This window comes from Brachionichthys hirsutus, chromosome 7 (assembly GCF_040956055.1).
Source record: "Brachionichthys hirsutus isolate HB-005 chromosome 7, CSIRO-AGI_Bhir_v1, whole genome shotgun sequence".
Classification (NCBI taxonomy): Eukaryota; Metazoa; Chordata; class Actinopteri; order Lophiiformes; family Brachionichthyidae; genus Brachionichthys; species Brachionichthys hirsutus.
This window is the reverse complement of record NC_090903.1, coordinates 780,562-800,001: the sequence shown is the minus strand read 5'-3', so window position 1 is coordinate 800,001 and position 19,440 is coordinate 780,562. Positions and strand designations below refer to the sequence as shown.

The 19,440-nt window shown below is 49.1% G+C and overlaps 1 protein-coding gene across 1 annotated transcript in view; it reads right to left on the bottom strand.

The window, feature by feature from the left end:
• Positions 1 to 19,440, bottom strand: part of LOC137895919 (inositol polyphosphate-5-phosphatase A-like) — a 194,418-nt gene that overhangs the window by 27,708 nt on the left and 147,270 nt on the right. The window contains exons 10-11 of the mRNA XM_068741446.1: positions 10,157 to 10,252; positions 3,607 to 3,681 (exon numbers count right to left, since the gene is read on the bottom strand). Coding sequence (XP_068597547.1) covers positions 3,607 to 3,681; positions 10,157 to 10,252 — 171 coding nt within the window. The remainder of the gene's footprint in view (positions 1 to 3,606; positions 3,682 to 10,156; positions 10,253 to 19,440) is intronic.

Sequence of the window (19,440 nt, the reverse complement as noted above, 5' to 3'; positions counted from 1 at the left end):
GACGCTGGAACTCGGGGTGTCCCCATCAGGTCCTTTTGGCCCCGAGTCATTTCATTTTGAACCGATACCGAGTCCCGATCCGATACTTCTATAATGCATGAAAAAAATAAAGTGAAGAAACGGATCCAGGATGGCCCTTATTTTTTATTTTAATCGTCTTATTTCAACGTTTATCTCTGAAACAGAGCACTTCTGTGGCTTAGCTCGAACATTCAGGTAATAAATCAAATACTTTGTTCACTTTGGACTAAGACTAGTACAACAGGAAATATTAGATACAAGTATTTAAAATAAAATGAACAGCAGCTCCATCGGCAGGTTTCTCTCGTCCACTTCAGAGACAGACTCAGACTAGCTTCAAGCTGCTAACGTGTTTCACACCGTTAAACTGCATTGAACACAGGAAGTGATGTCATGCTGCACGCGCTGCCGTTTCTGTTGGAGAAGCGAGGTCTCACTCTGTAGCGTAACTCCAGATCTGATAAAAAGTAGTGACAAAAACGATCCATATATAGCTGAGCTCGTGATTGGGCCCGATCGGGACATCCCTAACTAACGCACTGAGGGCGTAAACGTAGCGCTGCAGAATAGCTACGTTTGCCACTGCTCATTAGGAGAACATTAGCAACGTGTCACATTGTCCCTTAAAGCTGTCTTCTACTATATATTCTACTGGTCGACTCCTCGCAATAGAATTCACTGCAAAAAACCGTTACTATCCCAACAGAACCGTGTTTCTCCTGATTACAGGGGCTGCGTAAATTACACGTAAAGCAGAACAACGCTAAAACGAGAAGAGCACTGAGAGAGCGCAGACCTCCGCCAAGCAGCTCAGTCTCCCTATATTGGGATCTACACCAAAGATAGTTCAAGATTCAAGATTCAAGATACTTTATTGTCATTATGCAAACATAATAGAATCGTGTGAAGGCCCACGGCTTTAGGCACTCAGAGGAACATAAACAAAAACCACAATCTCTCTTAAGGCTGGTCTTGCTGGTGTTCAGAAGAAGGTTGATACTCGAGCACCACAGCATCATATACACACAGAGAGAATGAGAATCAGCAGCAGAGCGTCCCCAGTGGGACAGGCACAGAGCGTCCCCAGTGGGACAGGCACAGAGTGTCCCCAGCGGGACAGGCACAGAGTGTCCCCAGTGGGACAGGCACAGAGCGTCCCCAGCGGGACAGGCACAGAGTGTCCCCAGTGGGACAGGCACAGAGCGTCCCCAGCGGGACAGGCACAGAGCGTCCCCAGCGGGACAGGCACAGAGCGTCCCCAGCGGGACAGGCACAGAGCGTCCCCAGCGGGACAGGCACAGAGCGTCCATTCCGAGTCCCAGATCACTACAAGGGAACGACTGCTTTCACAGCTCGGGGGAAGAAGCTGTTCCTGAGCCTCGCTGTGCTGCTTCTTATTGTCCTGAACCGCCTCCCTGATGGGGGCGGGACAAACAGTCTGTGGCCCGGGTGGGTGGGGTCTGTGGGCGGGACAAACAGTCTGTGGCCCGGGTGGGTGGGGTCTGTGGGCGGGACAAACAGTCTGTGGCCCGGGTGGGTGGGGTCTGTGGGCGGGACAAACAGTCTGTGGCCCGGGTGGGTGGGGTCTGTGGGCGGGACAAACAGTCTGTGGCCCGGGTGGGTGGGGTCTGTGGGCGGGACAAACAGTCTGTGGCCCGGGTGGGTGGGGTCTGTGGGTGGTACAAACAGTCTGTGGCCCGGGTGGGTGGGGTCTGTGGGCGGGACAAACAGTCTGTGGCCCGGGTGGGTGGGGTCTGTGGCGATGCGTCTGGCCCTCCTCTGGACTCTGGAGGTGTAAACAGAGTCCAAATCAGGCAGACGGTGACCCACAATCCCCTGAGCTGTCCTCACCACCCGGGATAGGTCCTTCCTGTCCTGCGCCGGGCAGCTGCCGTCCCACACGGTCGCACTGAGACACAGGATGCTCTCTATCGTGGCCCGGTAGAAGTCTTCAAGCAGCACAGAGGAGAGTCCAGCCCGCTTCAGCTTCCTGAGGAAGAAGAGCCGTTGCTGGGCCTTCTTCACCAGGTGTCTGGTGTTGAGTGTCCAGGAGAGGTCAGAGGAGATGTGGATGCCCAGGAATTTAATGTTCTCCACACGCTCCACTGCTTCCCCTCGTATGCACAGGGGGGCGTGTTCAGTCTTCCTGGACCTCCTGTAGTCCACTATGACCTCCTTGGTCTTGCTGGTGTTCAGAACAAGGCTGTTACTCGAGCACCACAGCATCAGGTTCTGGACCTCCTCTCTGTAGTGGGTCTCATCGTTGTTGGAGATGTGACCCACCACGGTGGTGTCGTCAGCAAACTTCACAACCAGGTTTGTGGAGTGGATGCAGAGCAGTCGTGGGTGAAGAGGGTGAAGAGAGCAGGGCTGAGAACACAACCCTGGGGGGTCCCAGTGTTGCTGGGGAAGTCTCTGACCTAGGAGCAGGTATACTGGTCCTCAATTTATTTTATCTAGATTTTTTGATTCCTTGACCACGTTGCTGTCATTATTAGTTTAGGGTTACACTTTCAGTAATGGTGGATTCTTCAGCAGCAGGACGAAACGCAAGTGCACCCCCATTCATAGAAAAAACTTGATAATATACCCATTCCGGATCCAATCCAGATGAAATTCGGTGGTGAGCTAGAGATCCGTCCTCTACATGACTGTGTCAAATCCCATAAACATTGGTCAATAATCAACCGAGATATTGAGGAACAAATGTTGAAGCTCTGTTGACTGCAATGTTAATGACAATTTCAAAGTGATCCAGAATCCAGAATCTCTTCTGGATCATCACGAGAATTTAACATCTGTTCCTGGTAACATTCCCAACATGGGTCTTAAAATTTCATCAAGATGCGTCTGTAACATTTTGAGTTATGTTGCTAACAGAAAGTCAGACAGTCAGACAGACAGTCAGACAGACAGGCAGGCAGACAGGCAGGCTGGCAGGCAGACAGGCAGACAGGCAGACAGACAGGCAGACAGGCAGGTGGAGGACCAGTAAATAGAGCAGTTACTCTCTAGTGTTATTTGTTCAGTGGCCTATACTGAAATTCAAGTTTGACAAAAGGGTTAACCAATAATAAAAAAGTAACCAAAGAAATCTGTTTGTCAATAACTCCTCTGTCATCTATCAATTTACTTTTACAATTATAATGAACATTTTATTGAGTTCATAAAGGGTAATATTGAATTATTGTACTGTATGTTGTTTCCACAGCGTGCGGCAAAATGCAACAAAACCGAAATTATAATCTGAAGGTACAAATGTGTGTGTGTGTGTGTGTGCATCCTTAATGGGGATTTAAGGTCCAATTTTGAATTACATAATGCAATATACAACAATGAAAAGCTGAAGGTGGAAGCTTTTCCTCTGCAGACACTTAACACTCTTTATTTAAGATACTGTACAAACATGCAGCCCCCCAGGGGCAAAAGGAGTTCATGTTAAATACTCTGAGTGGTTGGACACACACACACACATAGAGGAAAACCAAATTAGAATAATTACACGTGCACTAAATAAGCAGGGGTGGAGAAAAATGAGAGCGGAGATGAATACATGAAGGGTTAGGAAGTAAAAGGGTGACTTACTGAGGTCCCATTGTTTTCCCGGAAAACGTCCTGGTTGACATAATTAAAAAGCTTCTTTTCAAGTTGAAGAACAACCTAAGTCATTGGCGAGAGAGAAACGGTGTTCTGATTAATGCCAGTGCTGCAGGGACGTGCACTTTGTAATTGGAGCACTAATGAACAGCAGTGAGCTGCAGAGGTAGGAACGCTGTTAATTAAACGCCTCTCAGGAAGGCATCACATGACCTGAAGCTAAACGTTAGCGCCGTCCGTTACACCTGGAAGAAAGGGGGGGGGGCAAACAGAAAGACATTTCTTTCCCATAGGTGACTGTTTGTCTGCTAACGCTGGTAGCATGTTTGCTGCTAACGCTGGTAGTATGTTTGCTGCTAACGCTGGTAGCATGTTTGCTGCTAACGCTGGTAGCGTGTTTGCTGCTAACTCTGGTAGTGTGTTTGCTGCTAGCGCTAGTAGCGTGTTTGCTGCTAACGCTAGTAGCGTGTTTGCTGCTAACGCTAGTAGCATGTTTGCTGCTGCTAATATGCTAAAATTAATGCTGTGTTTTAATTACATTTAAAGCTATGATTTTATCTGAGCATGTACATCACTTTGTATCAACTACGGTTGTTTCAAATACACAAATGAATCATTCATAATTGTCTTTATACAAAAGAAAATTTATTTTGTTGTTTTTTTTTGTTGGGGGAACGGTGGCGCAGTGGTGTGCGCTGTTGCCTGTTGACACTAAATTGCCCGTAGGTGTGAGTGTGTGTGTGGCTGATTGTCTGTCTCTGTGTTGCCCTGCCCTGGCGGCTTGTCCAGGGTGTACCATTGACCACTGAGATAGGCTCCGGCTTGGCCTGCGACCCGATAACAGACAAAGCGGTTGAAAAATGAATGAGTTTTTTAAAATCAAACTTAATACCGATGTGGCCAGTTTTAACATTTCCCCTCTTAATTAATCAAATTCAAGAATCTCCAGGAACCAGAAATCAAGTGAATTTGGAAGTAATAGTTAGTAGTAGTATTTAGAACCAATGCACACCCAGAGTTTTGTACCAAACTTGGTGCAGTGGGACATCATTAAATGGACTGCTTTACATGAGGCCTGGCATTCACCCATTCACAAACACATTCACCCTCCAGTGGGCGACTGCTGCCATGCAAGGTGCTGCCAGACCCACTGGGAGATATTTGGGGCTCAGTGTCTTGCCCAAAGGCACTTCGCCAGCCAGTCAGAGCTGGGATTGGAACCACCGATTTACCGATCACTGGACGACCCACTCTACCAACTGAGCCACAGCCGCCCCGCCGGTTCTCGGTTCATGAATATAATCTGAAAGCAAGCAGTTTCGGTGAATTGACACTCCGTAGTGTGTGTGTGTGTCTGTGTGTGGCCCAACATTGCACTCGGGCATTCGTACACTGAAGTGTATTCGTTATCCGAGTCAAAATGTGTTTTTCTCCCCGAGAATGGCGTTGATCCGGATCTGGATCCAGATTTTAGAATCTTTTAAAGGATTCTTTAACATTGCGAGATAGGGCTCTTTTTGACATTTTTCTTAATTTCTTCAAAACATATGGTGGTATGGATCTGATAAAAAATCACACATAAGTACTCCTTAAAGGTCTATGACCATAACTAATTTCGGCCGGATCCGGATCACAATCCGGATCTGAGAGCTAATTTTCGTTCTAAAATCTGCATTTTTCAGGAGTCCATCCTGACCTCAATTTTGGAGCTAGAGACTTCAAATTTGGTGTGCACACTTATAGTTCATTATAGTTTCATATATGTTACAGTTGTAGTTGTATCTTGTCCCGTTCCAGAGAAGCAAGCTAGAGCAGGTTTGGCCCCTCTGATCTGGAAGCCCTGTTTACTGTCTCACAAGATCCAATAGTCTATTGGAGGCGGGGTCTGCAATCTCTGATTGTTCATTCTAGTTTTTTTATGTAATACAGAACCCAATAGCATGAAAATTGCTAACTAGATATCCTGCACCTAGGGCTGAGGAGACCTGGTGCAGCTGCAGGACGAGCGGCTGATGCTGCACCTCAGGCTGGGGCAGATCCACAGACCTTCTGCTGCTCGGAGAGTCGAAGCGTGAGAAGAATCTGTTCAGGGTGTCAGGCAGGGTGGAGTCGTGGCTGGCGTGCTGCTCCCTGCGTTTGTAGTCCGTCACAGCCCTGATGCCTTTCCACATGTCACGTGGGTTCTTGTTCTCAAAGTGCTCCTCAATGCGCTGCTTGTATCTGTGCTTTGCCTGCTTGATGCCTCTTTTTAGCTCACTTCGTGCCCTGCTATAGGCCAGCCGGTCTCCTGCTCTGTAGGCTGCATCCCGGGCTCTGAGCAGAAGCCGCACCGTGCTGTCCACCCACGGTTTCTGGTTAGGAAAAACCGTGATCGTCTTTGTGGGAAGGACAGCATCAGTGCAGAAGTGAACATAGGAAAGCACAGATGACGTGTACTCCTCAAAATCTGCATCCTCTTTGAATACCTCCCAGTCCGTGTGATCAAAACAGTCCTGCAGGGCTGAGGAAGCCTCCTCAGTCCAGACCTGCACGGTCCTGGTGGTGGGTTTAGTCCTGCAGATCAGCGGTTTATATGCAGGGATCAGGTTCACTGAGATGTGGTCAGACATACCCAGGTGGGGGGCTGCTACAGCCTTGTATGCTCCTGGGATGTTGCAGTAGACCTGATCCAGTAGATCCAGTAGACCTGGTCCAGTAGACCTGATCCAGTAGATCCAGTAGACCTGGTCCAGTAGATCCTGTAGACCTGATCCAGTAGATCCAGTAGACCTGATCCAGTAGATCCAGTAGACCTGGTCCAGTAGATCCTTTAGACCTGATCCAGTAGATCCAGTAGACCTGATCCAGTAGATCCAGTAAACCTGATCCAGAATGTTGTGTTCTCTGGTGGGGAAGGTGATGAATTTGTGGAATTTGGGGAGCACAGCTTTCAGTTCCACGTGGTTAAAGTCTCCAGCTACAATCACAGCGGCCTCTGGATTAGCGTCCATCTGGCTGCTAACCAGGCAGTACAGCTCTTCCAGCGCTAGCTTAGCATTAGCACGCGGTGGTATGTAGGCCGCTACGATCACAGCGGAGCTGAGTTCTCTAGCCAGTTTAAACGGTCTGCATTTCACTGCAAGATATTCCAGGTCGGGGGAGCAAAATGTTCCGATCACGTTCGTAGCAGAACACCACGAGTTGTGAACGTACAGCGCCAAACCTCCGCCTTTGGCCTTGCCTGAGGCTGCAGTCCGGTCGGCGCAGAGCAGCGAGCGTCCCGCTAGCTCCACCGCTGCGTCGGGGATGTTGGCGTCCAGCCAGGTCTCGGTGAAGATCGCCACGCAGCTATCGGTCCGCTTTGAGACGATCCTCAGCCGTATTTTGTCCATCTTGTTGACGAGCGACCTGGCGTTGGCGAGGAAGAGACTGAGTAGCGCCGGTCTGTGTGGGTTAGCACGTAGCCTAGCACGCACGCCGCCCCGTTTACCCGGCTTTTGTTTACGGTATCTTCTTCGCCTCCTCGGCCACAGAGGTGGGATAGTGGGGGGCTCCGATATCCGCTGAAGCTCGGGAAAAATCAAATCCATAATAGACGGTATTCCAACCTGGTTTTTCCCCAATTCCCACAGTTCAGCCCTTCCATACTGTATAATGGCTTGGAGTCTCATAATTGGCGAAAAAATAAAGAATACAAAAAAAAAACAAGCACAAAAAGCCAGGAGCCTCGAGCCGCAACGTGTGTACGCGCCGCCATTCCGGAAACGGAAATCAACAGGACAACATCATCCACAAAAAGCAGAGCTGAAATCCTGTGGTCCCCAACCAGAAACCCTTCAGCAGCTGGCTGCGCTTAGAAATGACGCTGATGAGTGTGATGCCCCCCCTGTAGTTGGGGCACACCCTCCGGTCCCCCTTTTTGAAAAGGGTAACCACCACCCCGATCTGCCAGTCCAGAGGTTCTGTCCTGGACTGCCATGTGATGTTACAGAAACCTGTCAACCAAGACAGTCCCTGGACATCTAGATACTTTTGATACGCAGGTTCACTCTCATCCACCCCGGTGCCCTGCCACCGAGGAACTTGACAACCACCTCAGTAACTCTAGCCTGGGTGATGGACGAGTCCACCTCTGTTTCCTTTATAGAAGAAATGGTAACAGGATTGAGGAGACCCCCAAAGTATTTTTTACACCGCTGACAATATCCCCAGTTGATGTCAAAAGCTCGGCACCTTAAATGTAAACAGTGTTGGCGGCCCACCCCTTCCCCTCCTGCATTACCGGACGGTTTGCCAGAATTTCTTTGAGGCCGACCAGTAATCCTCCTCCATGGCCTATCTGAACTCCTCCCAGGCCCGAGTGTTTGCCTCCATAACCAATCAGGCTGCGGTACGCTTGGCCTGCCTGTCAGATGCCTCCATAGGCCCACAAGTCAACAAGACTCGATAAGTCTCCTTCAGCATCCCTTACTTTTGGACTCCACCACTGGGTTCAGGAGCTGCCGCTGTGACAGGAACCGAAGACCCTGTGACCACAGCTCCGAGCAGCTGCTTCGACAATGGAGGTGGAATACATGGTCCACTCTGACTCAAGTTCTCCGGGATGTGGGAGTTTAAAACTGCACTGACAGAGGGCTCTGTTAGACATTCCCAGGGCCTGCCGCGTCTGTCTGGCCTACTACTTCGCAAGTGGATCCAACTCATCACCAGGTAGTGATCAGTTGACAGCTCTGTCCCTCTCTTCACCCAAGTGTCCAAGACACGCGGCAGGAGGTCCGATGACACGACAACAAGGTTGATCATCGACTTCAGGCCTAGGGTGTCCTGGTGCCTTGTGCACTTATGGACATCCCTGTGCTCGAACAAGGTGTTAATTATGGACAAACTGTGACTAGGACAGAAGTCCAACAACAGAACACCACTCACATACAGATCAGGGAGGCTGTTCATCCCAATCACCCCTATCCAGGTCTCACCCGCATTGACCACGTTTGTGTTGAAATCCCCCAGAAGAACAATGAAGTCTCTGTTCGGAGCACTGTCCAGTACCCCTCCCAAAGACTCCAAGAAGGCCGGGAACTCTGTACTGCCATTCTGCCCGTAGGCCGACACAACAGTGAGACACCTCTTCCTGACCCGAAGGCGCGGGATAAAATCCACCACATAGCAGCTGAGCTGTGGAGCTATAAGCAAGCCCACACCAGCCTGCTGCCTCTCACCGTGGGCAACGCCAGAGAAATGTAGACTCCAACACCTTTCGAGTGGTTGGGTTCCAGAGCCCAAGCTGTGGGTGGAGGTGAGGCCGACTATATGTACGCCGTACTTCTCAACCTCCATCACAAGCTCCGGCTACTTCCCCCACGCAAGGTGACATTCCGCGGCACACTGGTGTGCCGTGAGAGATCGTCAGGTGTGCCGTGGGGAATTATCTAATATCACCTAATTATCCATTGTCGGGTGTCTGTGCTGTAATAAAGTGTGCGTGCCGCCCGTAGATCGTTCTTCAGACTCCAGTGTTGTAGTGCGTTATCCTTGCACTACAAAATAAGAGCACACATTTCAAAATAAACATCACGCAACTGCGCTGCATTTAGAGTGCGGCAGATTAAAAAAAACACATTTATTAGAAAACAGAAAACAAATATTTTCCAAAAACAGTTCTTCATGCTTTGGCTTTTGCCTACTCTACACTTTGTGAGCGCTTCGGTTCCCTTTGAGGAGGGTCATCCTCAGAGGCAGTTTGGGATCACAGAAAGACGAGTAGTGACAGTGATGGAGAAGTTTTTGAGAAGAGACAAGGCAAATGCCGAACAGGACCCTGGACAAAATCCAGACCCAGATGAAGGCCCTGGTATGAGTGATCGACAAAAGAATAAAGAAAAGACGGTGAGCTCGAGGCAATACAGCAAAAGCTATCTACCATTACTGCCAGGATATCCATTTTGTGTTCATCAAAACAGCCCCAGGTATCCCACTATAAAGTATAAGTATAAATTTTATATTATTAACTATATGTATGCTAATAAAGGTCATCTCATCTAATATGTACTGTGTTAGAGTGTCATTTTGTGTCATTTTGGTTGGTGCTGTGCCGCAGGATTTTGTAAATGCAAAAAATGTGCCGCGGCTTCAAAAAGCTTGGGAAACACTGCCGTATGGTTCCCTCGGCAGATGGTGAGTCCACCGGTGTTCTGGCCCATGTTAACCTTTCCCCGTGGGCAGAGACCAGGCAACCAGGTGCTCGCATAGGAGCCCCAACCCCAGGCATGGCTAAAGGGTGGGCCCCCGGTTGTGCCATACCGGTCATGGTGCCAGTAGCATCTTTTAAATTAGTCTATGGAGCTGTGAAGTTTCCTACTTGCCACTGTGTTCAGCAACTGCAGTTCCTCTCCTTGACCTGTGAAGTATGTGTGTTTGGGGTTTTTGGAGTAAGTAAACCAATATTGATTAATGTATGTACATATGACAAGATACCATTCAGTTATAGTTTGATTTAATTTCTAACAGGGCTATGACAAGTCAGTACTTCGGCAGGCAGAAATGATGTAGCATAGCATACCTTTCGGTCATTGTCGCTTTCTCTGAATATTAACTTGTTGACCTCGTTGGTGTCTGTGCCTCTGACTGTCTGCATGCTGGCAGTGGAGCAGAGGTTCTGGAGGGGACAGAGGAACACACAAGGAACACAATGTCAAGATGAAATACTTTCCCTACTACACTATATATGTCTTCTATGTATGTTCTCAGTCATCCAGGTGGGGTGGGAATCACAAAGAGCAAAAATGGAGGATTACCTGGACTTGAGCTTGATTGAACGTTTCAGTTCTGATATTTATGTGTTCATCACATTTATTCTTGAATGATTTTCTGCTTTGATAACCAGATACCCATACCCATCCAGCACCTTACAGGTACACCTGGTACCAGTGATGTGTGCTGAGGTTGATGCTGGTGGCTCCGACTTCATCACAATCAGATTTACAAATGAACCCCACAGAGTCGATTATTCACCATTTGATTGGCAGCAGTTAACAGGTTATATAAAAAATCTCATGTCAGTAACGGTAACGGTAACATTTAATAAAAAACATTATTATGGTCTTGTCTTTACGAATAAATGAAGGCAATATGCCGCTCTTTCTGAACAAAAGCATCAATAACTTGTTTATAAATGTTGTTGTTAAATTCCTTCGGTTTAAAAACTCAAAATTAGGCTGCAGTCGACGAGTTGAATCCCTGTGATCACAGCGCCCCCTATCTTAAGGCAGGACAGTGACGTGCAGTCAGGGGAGGCAAGTGAGGCACAGCCTCACCTGTCAAATAAAATCATATAAAAATCATGTTTTTGTATTATTAAAAATAATATAAAAATCATATAATATATAATATAACATCAGTGATATTATATTATATATTTTCATTTTTAATAATACAATTAGTGCGTCACGTATTCCTCTGCTCAGCGGCATTAAAATACTGCAGAATGAGGCCATGTGTAATACTGTCTCCAGCCCATAGGAGACCAGTGAGTGATTCAGCGCACTCATCAGCTGATCCGCTCGTTCGAGACGGGCTTGTAAACACGGAAGCGCTGGCTGTCTGGATGTCTGGACGTCAAGCAAGAACCCGTGTTTTCTGCTTTTCTTCAAGAATCAAGAAATGTTTATTGTCATTCAGACACTCTCATGCACGAACGAAAAACAGCACTCAGGTCCCAGCTCGAGGCGCACAACAAACAGTCACCAAAAACAGACACACATTCATTCAACTTAAAACTAATATATACACAAAAGTGACAAAAGTGATTGCACGATCCCCAGTAGCAGCATCCACTGTAACAGAATTAGTCCAACAAGGAAGCAGTGAATTTGGCCTCAGAGTTATCCGCTGTTCACAACCCTCACAGCATCAGGGAAGAAACTGCGCAGCCTTCTCCCAGATGGGAGGGGGGAAAACAGTCCGTGTGCAGGGTGGGTGGGGTCCTTCCTGATGCAGGTTGCCTTTTTCCTGCACCTCCTGCTGTAAATGTCACTCACGGTGGGTAGGCTGCTTTCCGAAGTCCTTTGGGCCGATTTTACCACCCGCTGCAGGGCCTTCCTGTCTGCAGCAGAGCAGCTGCCGTACCACACCGTGATGCAGGATGAGAGGACACTCTCCACCGCACACCTGTAGAAGGACGCCAGGACAGGGGAGCCCATACCTGCTCGCCTCAGCCTCCTCAGAAAGTAGAGGCGCTGGTGGGCCTTCTTTACTAAGTCGGCTGAGTTGGTCCTCCATGTCAGGTCGCTGGCGATGTGCACGCCCAGGTATTTGATGCTCTGGACCGCCTCGACAGCCGCTCCTCCGATGTAGAGGGGAGGGGGGGTGTAGCCTCCTTTCCTGTAGTCCACAATCATCTCCTTTGTTTTCTTCACATTGATGCAGAGGTTATTTTCTCCGCACCACTGCACCAGATGTTCCACCTCCTGCATGTACTCCGACTCGACGTTGTTGAGGATGCGTCCCACCACTGCTGTGTCGTCTGCGAACTTGACGATATGACTGCTCGGGTACTTAGCCTTGCAGTCATACGTCAGCAGCGTGAACAGCAGAGGACTCAGAACGCATCCTTGAGGGGAGCCGGTGTTGAGGATGATGGGGGCGGAGGAGATGTTGCGGATTCTCACAGTCTGCGGCCTGTTCGTCAGGAAGTCCAGGACCCAGTTGCACATCGATGGGCTCAGCCCCAGTGTCACCAGTTTGTTGACCAGAGCCTGCGGGATGATGGTGTTGAATGACGAGCTGAAATCCAGAAACAGCAGCCTGGCGTAAGCGTCTCTGGTCTCCAGGTGACTCAGGGCCTCGTGAACCACAGAAGTGATTGCGTCATCAGTGGAGCGGTTCCTCCGGTACGCATACTGATGGGGGTCCACGCCGTCATCGACGCTGTCCTTAATGTCCATCACCAGCCGCTCAAAGCACTTCATGACTATCGGAGTCAGAGCAACCGGCCGATAGTCGTTCAGGCATGAAACGGTGGAGGTCTTGGGGACAGGGATGATGGTGGCTGTCTTCAGACACGTCGGCACTGAGCCCTGGGACAATGAGGTGTTGAAGATGTCGGTCAACACCTCGAGGAGCTGATCGGCACAGTCCCTCAGAACCCGGCCCGGGATGTTGTCCGGGCCTGCAGCCTTGCGGGGATTGATCTTCCGCAGGGACCTCATCACATCCTCAGCAGCCAGACTGAGGGACAGCTCACCTGGTGGAAGCGTGAGCTTTGTGCAGGGTGACGTGTTGGAAGCCTCAAAGCGAGCGTAGAAGGTGTTAAGGGCATCCGGAAGAGACGGGTCCCTGGGGCACTCCATGACTCTCTTTTTGTAGTCCGTGATGGTACTGATGCCCTTCCACATGCTCCGGGGGTCGTTGGAAGCAAAATGACCCTCTATTCTCAGAGCATAGGAGGCTTTGGCCCTCTTTACCCCCGATGTCAGGCTTCTCCTCGCCACTCTGAGTGCTGGAGCATCACCAGACCTGAATGCTGAGTCCCGGGCTTTCAGGAGAGAGCGAACTTCACCGTTCAGCCATGGTTTCTGGTTGGGGTGAATAGTGACTGTTCTGGTGGTGGTCACATCCTCAACGCATTTGCTGATGAAGCCCAGGACAGATGATGTGTACTCCTCCAGGTCCACGTCTCCAGCATATGTTGCCGCTTCCCTGAAGATCTGCCATTCAGTCCGCTCGAAGCAGTCCTGCAGCTTTGAGGCAGCGTCACCGGGCCACACAGTGATGGATTTCTGTGTTGGGCGAGTGGACCTGCACACCGGACGGTAGGGAGGGACCAGCATGATGGAGATGTGGTCAGAGAGGCCGAGGTGGGGACGGGGCTAGCTCTGTAGCTGTCCTTGTGGTTCGTATGCACCCGGTCGAGCTTGTTGTTCCGCCGGGTTGCAATGGTGACATGCTGGTGGAACCGTGGCAAAATGTCCGTCAGGTTGACGTGGTTAAAGTCACCTGCAACCACGTAGAGCGCCTCCGGGTGCTTGTGTTGCTGTTTGCCGATGTCGTCGTGTAGCTCACGTAGCGCCTCGCTAGCATTAGCGCTCGGGGGGATGTAAACAGCTACGACGAACACGGCTGTGAACTCCCGTGGCAGATAGTGGGGCCGGCGTCTGATCGTCAAATGTTCTACCGCCTCAGAACAGTGGCTGCTAACCACGGAACAGTTCGTGCACCAACCTCTGTTGATATAGACCAGTGCTTCTCAATTATTTTCTGTCGCGCCCCCCCTAGGAAGAAAAAAACATTTCGCGCCCCCCACCCCCGAAAAAAAACACACTCTTGTATCCTTATTAACATACAAATAAATATGAAAAAGAAAGAAATATAGATCAACTTACAACAAAGAATAACTTTATTACCATTTTTTTTAGTCTGCAACAGAAAATGAGGAAGTCAAGTCTTTCTTCTTCTCCCACCGGATTGTTTACAACCGCTCTTCTTCTGCTAATCCTCCCTGCGCGCACTCTGACAATCAGGGCGCCACTGCCAACTATTGGAGTGGATGTGCAATTACACTTTACTCTCGTAAGGCAAAAAAACATTTTCTCCGCGGTCACAGGCGCCCCCCCTGACATCGCAGGGCGCGCCCCACCATTTGAGAACCACTGATATAGTCGCAGAGGCCTCCTCCTCACGTCTTCCCCGACAGATGGTTACGATCCGCGCGGAAGAGTAGCAGGCCGTCGATCTGAACGGCGGAGTCCGGCACGTTGTTATTTAGCCACGTTTCCGTCAGGAGAAGCACGCAGCAATCCCGCATCTCTCTGTAGGTGTTTAGTCGCAGCCGCAGAAGGTCCATCTTGTTATCCAGCGAGCGAACGTTAGCCAGAAAGAGCGATGGAACAGCCGGGCGAGTCGGGTTAGCCTTTAGCCTAGCTAGCAGGCTGCCCCGCTTGCCCCTCTTCTGCTTCCGGACACACCGTCTCCGCCTGCCTCTGGGCCGCTGAACTCTGCTGCGCCAGCCCGATGTCCTCAGGAGCTGTAGCCTTCCAAGCGTGGCTCTGAGAGTTGGTGAAATAGTCATCGATTGAGCATCGTTGACGCTCAGAAGCTCAGTTACACCGTACTTTACCCGCTCACACTCACTTTTCTCCACACACTCATTCATACTAATGCCAAAACCATTCAAACTAAAGCCAAGACTGGGAGCTAGAGAAGCCGCTGCACCACAGCGCGCCGCCATCTTTCTTGCCTTCTTTTCTTGCCTTCTTTTCTCAACTTCTGAAGATGTCTGAACTCGGATGGGATATTGCGACATGAAGAATTTACCGAGAAGCCTCCAAACACGAGCAGCGACCGCGCGTATTCATGGTCAAATTGCGCTAAAAACTTTTGAGACGTCACGGATAGACCTGGCTTTGGACGGACAGCGGAGACTTAACATTAGCGTACACAAAGCTAAGGAAAAGGAGAACCGAGAGATTTTATTCTATTTATATATTATATTGCACTGTTGCTGCTTCGAGCCCGTGAGACCGGCGTCTGGCCGTTTCTGGGACCGATTCGAGCAGAACCGCGGCGGACTGGGCCTGACAGAGTCCATTAGATGGGAACGAGTGTTCTGAAACGTTCTGGAGAACATGAGCTGTCAAATGAAGCCCAGCTTTTCCTCCATCGCTGGCATATCTGTGGGTCTGCGCTCTCTCTCTCTCTCTCTCTCTCTCTTTCTCCCTCACCCACTCACTTGCTCCGTGTAGGGGAGCAGCGTGTCCCTGTCCCAGCGGACAGACAGGGACACACACACACACCCCCCCTCACCCACACACAGACGCGTCTCAGAACATGTGTTTAACAGTTAAACATCAGTTAAACCTTAACTGATCAACACACACGCATCCACACACATTCAACGCTGCACGCACACTGATACGCAGAGTTGAATAATTTCATTAAATCTCTTGTAAATACGCAGATTATGTGTGGTCTCCCCTTTTTGTCATAAACTGATGAGCCAGGTTTGTGACAATATGTAAAAAATGCTGGTACGAATCTTTAAACAAAACACGTTAAATGTTGCCAATCAAATGATGAACAAGCTGTAGGTTCATTTATTAGTAAATCTGACTGCCTCACCAGACATGAACCTCGCCGCACGTCACTGAGGCAGGAACAATGCTTGCCTCACGTAGTTCAGCCGTTTTATGATTGATCAGCACAAGAAATAGGTTACACGTAAGCAGTTGTTGACAAAAAAAAATTAGATTATATCCTGTCGTTCCTCGTGTATGTTTTGTTTCAGGAACTCTCCCCCCCCCCAACAGGAAAGGTGAAAATTTGCAAAGTTGTGACATCATTCATTCATTTATTTTACGAACCGGGTCGAGTTGGATCCTATCCCAACAGTCAACCGGCGAGAGGCCGGGGAACAACCTGGACATGCGGCCAGTTCATCGCAGGGTCTGACACACACACCTGTGGACAATTTAGTGGAGCCAATTCACCTAATTTGCATGTTCGGGTGGTGGGAGGAACCCGGAGAGAACCCACTCAGACACCCGGAGAGAACCCACTCAGACACCCGGAGAGAACCCACTCAGACACCTGGAGAGAACCCACTCAGACACCCGGAGAGAACCCGCTTAGACACCTGGAGAGAACCCACTTAGACACCTGGAGAGAACCCACTCAGACACGGGGAGAGAACCCACTCAGACACTCGTAGAGAACCCACTCAGACACGGGGAGAGAACCCACTCAGACACCCGGAGAGAACCCACTCAGACACGGGGAGAGAACCCACTCAGACACCCGGAGAGAACCCACTCAGACACCCGGAGAGAACCCGCTTAGACACCTGGAGAGAACCCACTCAGACACGGGGAGAGAACCCACTCAGACACCCGGAGAGAACCCACTCAGACACCCGGAGAGAACCCACTCAGACACGGGGAAAAAATGACAACTCCTCACAGAAATGCCGCAAGTAGGATTTGAACCTGTGACCTTGCTGTGAGTCAACAGCGCTTACCACTGCGCCACTATAAGTATGGTGGTTCACTTATACTATAAGTGAACTTATACTATATACTATAATTATACTATAAGTGAACCACTATACTTATACAGCACGAGTATATACTTATACTATAAGTCTTATAGTGTGGACTCATCGCGCCTCCACCACAGTAGGCATTTAGCATACCACGTGTTCCCTTGTTATCTAATCTTTATTAACTCTACTTTTCTTTATTCATAACTTTTGGACTTGCTGCTGATTTTGTGAATTTGTTTTTGCTCATTGTTGGCTTCTACGTGTTTCTCTCAGAACTTCTCTGGTGGGATAGAGGAGGCTCTCGGGCCGAGCCTGTCTCACTGTTAGCACGTAGCACAATTAGCTAGGGATTAAACAATGCTGTCTCACTGCTAGCACGTAGCACAGTTAGCTAGGGATTAAACAATGCTGTCTCACTGCTAGCACGTAGCACAATTAGCTAGGGATTAAACAATGCTGTCTCACTGCTAGCATGTAGCACAGTTAGCTAGGGATTAAACAATGCTGTCTGACTGCTAGCACGTAGCACAGTTAGCTAGGGATTAAACAATGCTGTCTGACTGCTAGCACGTAGCACAGTTAGCTAGGGATTGAACAATGCTGTCTGACTGCTAGCACGTAGCACAGTTAGCTAGGGATTGAACAATGCTGTCTGACTGCTAGCACGTAGCACAGTTAGCTAGGGATTGAACAATGCTGTCTCGCTGCTAGAATGTAGAACAGTTATGTAGCACACTGCACTATGAGCTTCTGAACACTCTGGAGTTTACAGAGAAGAAGACAGTAAAGTAGTACAAATACAGTAAAGAGTAAATACTTTAAGGTACTTTCTTGTTAACCCGACCTGACCTCTTGTGGCAGATAGTTTACCGGGCGGCTGTGGCTCAGTTGGTAGAGTGGGTCGTCCAGTGATCAGAAAGTCGGTGTTTCGAATCCCAGCTCTGACTGTCCGCATATTGAAGTGTCCTTGAGCAAGACACTACAACCTGACTGTCTCTTCTCCGTGTCTGGGTCCGTGTACTGACCCCCGGCACTGTGTGCATGGTTTAATTCCCCTTTGTGGACTATTTTAACAATTAGTTAAACATTCGACCATCTGTGTTTGAAGATAGCTGAATGAGGTAATCCCACAGCCCCCCCCCCCCCCCCCCCCCGGCAGAGACCCTGAGACCTGGTTCAGCACGGACGGGATAATCGGGTCAAGCCAATATAGCGAACAGAAAAAAGTTCTTTAGACCCAGATGTCACAAGTCAAACCTGCTTCAGTCACATCGGATCAGGGCAAACGCCCTGCCTGAGAGAAAGTGGAACAGCGCTCGGCAGCCCCCCCGTATTACCTCAACCCCATTCCTCCATGCGACCCTCCCCTCCTCAAAAGCAACGTGCTGAAGGCCGAACAAATCACTCCATCGTTCACTCATCCAGGCGGTCAGAATGCCGGTCCAACCTGCTGCCCTGGCAGCCGAATGCTAATGCTAATGCGCTTAAGTGCACTTAAGAAGCTTTGTGCAATGAATGGGCCAAAGAAGGAGCCGGTGAGCAAGGCAGCAACGTCCCCTGCCAGAAAGCCCCTGTAGCCACAACGAGCAGTCGTGTCTTGTGTCGCTGTCGGATGCGAACGGAACCGGACGCAAGCCGTGCTACACGCTGTTTATACTCAAATAAGAGCCATGAAAGCTGCAGGCGGTCTTGGATGGGACTGCCAAAACGATGATTTAGAAATTATAGTAAAATTATATTTATTCTGTACATGAATGTGTATTCTGCAGGAATGTGGGGGCTAAAAGTTGATGTAATTTAGCTGCTTCTCACAAGCTCACATTTGTGACTGGCCCTCAGAGAAAGACTCACATTTTGAACTGATGACTTTGAAGTGAGTACAGCGTGTATAAAAGCGTTACTATGAACAAATATATGTATATGACAATATACATGGATATTTAAGAAGACATAGGTTTCTACTTATGAGTGTGACGGTCTGAACCCAAAATACAGGTTCGGTTTTCATCCTAGCCAATACCAGAGACTCTTTAATGATACAGAACACGCCTTCATTGGTGACCTCATTCATCCGATCGTGGTGGAAAAGCCCCTGGGGGTCCTGTATATGACCTCCCCCAAGCAGCTCGTTCCCCTCCTAACTGGATCTACACCGTCCACACAGTGATCTGGATCAGCACCAGAAGGTTCTAGATTGTTCTGGTATCTTTATACACCAACATGAAAAGTTAAAGTGAATCAGAGCTGATGTTTATTTTTAACTGATTCTTGAATCCATAAATGGTTTTAATGTTAAAACGTAATATTTGTTCCTGACCTCATTCTGGATCAGAACCAGAAGACGTGTTTCATGACGGTTCATATCGGACCCCTTCATGACTCTGATTCTTGGTGACTGAATTTAATGCAGATTTTACAAGATAGGATTTTTAGAAAAAGCCTCTATTATAAGTAAATGGGAAAATCCAGATTTTCTTTTGTTATCCGGATCACTCTTAGAATGTAATGGGTTAGTGATGAAGAGCAAAACCCAAGTACTGGGTCAGTAACGGGTCAGTAACGGGTCAGTAACGGGTCAGAAACGGGTCAGTAATGGGTCAGTAGTGGGTCAGTAACGGGTCAGTAATGGGTCAGTAACGGGTCAGTAACGGGTCAGAAACGGGTCAGTAATGGGTCAGCACTGGGTCAGTAACGGGTCAGCACTGGGTCAGTAACGGGTCAGTACTGGGTCAGTAACGGGTCAGTAATGGGTCAGTAACGGGTCAGCACTGGGTCAGTAACGGGTCAGTACTGGGTCAGCACTGGGTCAG